The sequence below is a fragment of the Oryzias melastigma genome, linkage group LG20, assembly GCF_002922805.2.
Source record: "Oryzias melastigma strain HK-1 linkage group LG20, ASM292280v2, whole genome shotgun sequence".
NCBI classification, from domain to species: domain Eukaryota; kingdom Metazoa; phylum Chordata; class Actinopteri; order Beloniformes; family Adrianichthyidae; genus Oryzias; species Oryzias melastigma.
The window spans coordinates 22,531,702-22,535,125 of NC_050531.1; the positions used below are offsets into that span (position 1 = coordinate 22,531,702).

Sequence of the window (3,424 nt, forward strand, 5' to 3'; positions counted from 1 at the left end):
TCTTGTGAGATTGAATTTGACACCCCTGATTTATGTAATGTATTAACTTTCTCTCTGAACAGCAACTGAACCTAAATTAAAAATCTAAATAAAAGTGATGAAATTAACAAACAATAATAAAACTCCTTATTTCTCCAAATGGTTTTCATTTTTCTTCAAAGCCAAAGATACATTTATAGGACTCCAAGTTCTCAAATCAAAGATAAAAATTCTGGGTTTTGAAGAAAAAAAAGAAGATTTAAGAATGAGCTATGAACACTTTAATAGTGAATCCTGCAGATGACCCTAACAGAGAATGGAGGAAATCATGACTCCTCAGCTGCACCTGCACAGGTATGCTCTCTGATCGTGCCGTGTGCTCGCGCAGAGATCAGCACGGAGGAGGAAGAGGAGGAGGTGTGGAGGATGGACGTGTCTGACCTCCGACAGCAGTACAGGAGCTGCAGGGAGAGGCACCAGGAGGTGCTGCTGTTCGGGACAGGTGAACTTCCTCTGTGGAATGAGTTTGTCTGCTCGCGCGCGAAGATGAGGCGTCACGCGGCGGTGAATCCAAACTAGAGCAGCAAGCGCAAATCTGTGGGAGTTAAGTTAAGTTTGATACAATAGTTGTAAGTTTCGGCAGGTGTTATTAGCTAATAGCTAATATTTCAACTGCATGCTAGCGGTTTGGGGTTAATTTTGAATTTATTTATTTATTTTTTTAAGGCTAATTTGGAGCTAGGCTAATAATTATATGCTAGCTGTTTTGTCTAATTTAGGCTCTTTTCTGTTTGAAGTTTAGCTATTTTTATAGCTACACGCTAGCTGTTTTGGCTAACCTTTTTTTCTTGTTTCTTTATTAGTTTCTTTAAGCATTTTTTTTATTTAGCTAATATTTTAGTGGGCCATGAGCTTCGGCATTTTCAGCCATTAGCTTCAACATTTTTACTATTAATTTCACTATCTTCAGCAGCAGCATTCACACTACCTTTATCACATTTGATTCTATATATCTAGTTCATAGTTAAATAAAAAAAATACTGTTTTAAAGTTTAAAAATTGTCGTTTTAGAGTGTTCAATAAATGTTTATCTTGTTTGGTCCGTGACCTAAAGTGTGTTTTGGGTTTTGGCCCTTTGTGTGATTGAGTTTGACACCCCTGTTGTATCAGGTAGAAACATTTCAGTATGAAGACCGTATGTGTGTGCACACAACACATGCCCGGTGTGAACGTAATGTGTGTTAAAGCAACCATCAAGGAAAAGTTTATGTAAATGCACGTCGATGCAGATTTTGAGCGTTCACATTCAAACCTCTTGCATTCACACGTATGCATGTTTTAAGTCAATTTTCAGGCTTTACATATAAAATGATTGGCCATTGATCACGGATTAAAAGGTAAACCAGATGATCTTTGACCAGTCAGAGACTCTGATATGGTGAAGTTAATATTTGTCCAACCAGAATTATGTCACTTTAATTTATTGGAGTAGAGCTGTAAAATAAAAAGATTAACCAGATTTGCACCACTGCAACATTTCGCAGCAAGACTCTTCCAAATGTAGGTGGTGGACATGTGCTAGTAAACAGAAAAAAACAAGAAGAAGCCCCTCCCTGCTTGTCCAGTGTGAACACTATATACTAATCACATGAATGCTACTGAGAAAGATGTTGCCTACCTGTTAATGTAGAGACAACAAGGGGTTTGTACCCAGGAGTTAGGGATCTGAATCTGGTCAGAGACTGTTATGTTCATGCCTCAATAACTTTTTTACTGATTATGTTGTTTGATGTTCTTTTTTATCCTCAACTTTTTAAAAGTACTGTGATCCTTTGGTATATAGTGGTTTTATTTTCTTTTTTTATATATAATTAATTCCTGATTGACCGTTGAGCTCGATGAACAATCTCCTGTACAGAATTGTTCAGTTTCCCAGAGTTCCATAAATCTATCTATCTATCATACTGGACTTAGTGTCAGTGAAACATCATCAGTGTCTGCCAGCATTCCTCCTTGGTTCAGCATGTGTGTCTGCTTAATTAAAAAAAGCAAAATTGCTGTGACTTCAAACTAAAGTGTGCATGCAATAAAAAAGCTGCATTTTTTTGTTTCTATAACAGAAAGAAAGATTTTCATCAATTAATAAATTAGCGAATTTGTTTTTTATTGGATGAATGAAACCCCACTCCAATGAAAATTCTGTTTTTTTGTGTCTTTAACATGTTTCTTTTGGCATTTTTCTTCACGATGGAGGACATACATATATAGAACAGGACTTTGAGAACTTTCTGATCTGCTTCCAGTCTCAGAGGAGCGGTTTGAGGCCTTCAGCATTGTCCCTGTGGCTCAGGGTTTAACTCTGCCATGGGAACCAATCAGCTCCTTTTCTTCAACCATCACCTTTGACTGCAACCCAAAGATGTACGACCCCTGGCATGTCCACCTGGACCTCCATCGGAGATCCCGACCTGCTGTGTCTGCCCAGTCACCTGTGTTGTCCAGGTGCGCCGCTTGCCAACCTCTTCCTGGAGAACAAAGATCTCCACATCAAACCTGACCTGTTTTTGTTTCTGTGCAGATCTACACCTTCCTCTAAATCCAGAACCAGAGAGCCCTCAGGATCTCCTTCCAGCTCCATAGAAACCTCCTCCTGTGTGTTCTCCGCACAAGAAGAGCGTGTTTGCACTGAGCTTCAGTTTTATGGCAGACCCGGTTCAGGTCAGGTCCAGGATTCTCCACAGCAAGATCCCAGTGAGGGTGTTCCTGACTCCTCCCTGGAAGCCGACGTTACCAACCCTGAAGAGACCCCCACTTTGGATAGCTTTTGCCCCCACCTTAACGCTGAGAAGCAGGAGCAGAACCGGTCTTCGGGCTGGTGTTCAGCTCTGGTTCTGACTCGCAGGTTTGGCCGTCAGCTCAGCGAGGGAGGGGTCTGCTCGCCCTCTCAGAACCCATTCCCATTTCCAAGCCGGAGGCCTCCGAGGCTCTCTGAGGCTGCGAGGAGGCTTGGCCTGTACTCCCCATGAGAAACTCACACAAGCTCATGGAACCTATCAGGCCCAAAAGCTCCAGAACACCCAAAGTTTGAGCTCAAGTGAGCCAGAGGCCGTCCTTCGGCCTGAATTAGCTCTTCTTATATTCTCTGTTTGCTAGTCTGTCAAGAGAAACCTGGAAAGGGGTTTTCTTAAAGAAAATCGACATATCCACCATGAAGTTCTCATGAAGATCCATTCAGGGTCCACATTGTATGAAAGAGTGGCTAAAAAAATCAAAATGTGAGCATGACTCTGGTTAATCTTTACATGAATAAAGTTAACAAGACTATTTTTTGAGTTTTGGGTTTCTTGATTATGTTCACTCAGTGTTTCAAATGTTTAAAATAATGATAAAAGCTTTATTTCCAGCGACATTTGAATACGGACTTCTTAAAAACGCGTTTCGCTTT

The 3,424-nt window shown here is 40.8% G+C and overlaps 1 protein-coding gene across 2 annotated transcripts in view; it reads left to right on the forward strand.

Annotated features, from left to right (window-relative positions):
* LOC112150983 overlaps positions 1-3,303 on the forward strand; it is a 4,317-nt gene extending 1,014 nt beyond the window's left edge. The window contains exons 2-4 of one of the 2 annotated variants that reach the window (XM_036217472.1): positions 368-481; positions 2,283-2,481; positions 2,558-3,303. In XM_036217472.1, the coding sequence (XP_036073365.1) occupies positions 368-481; positions 2,283-2,481; positions 2,558-3,005 (761 nt within the window). In that variant the 3' untranslated portion in view covers positions 3,006-3,303. Of the gene's footprint in view, positions 1-264; positions 482-2,282; positions 2,482-2,557 lie in introns of those variants that run through there. The other variant, XM_024279545.1, reaches the window with a different exon arrangement.
* Positions 3,304-3,424: the final 121 nt, after the last annotated feature.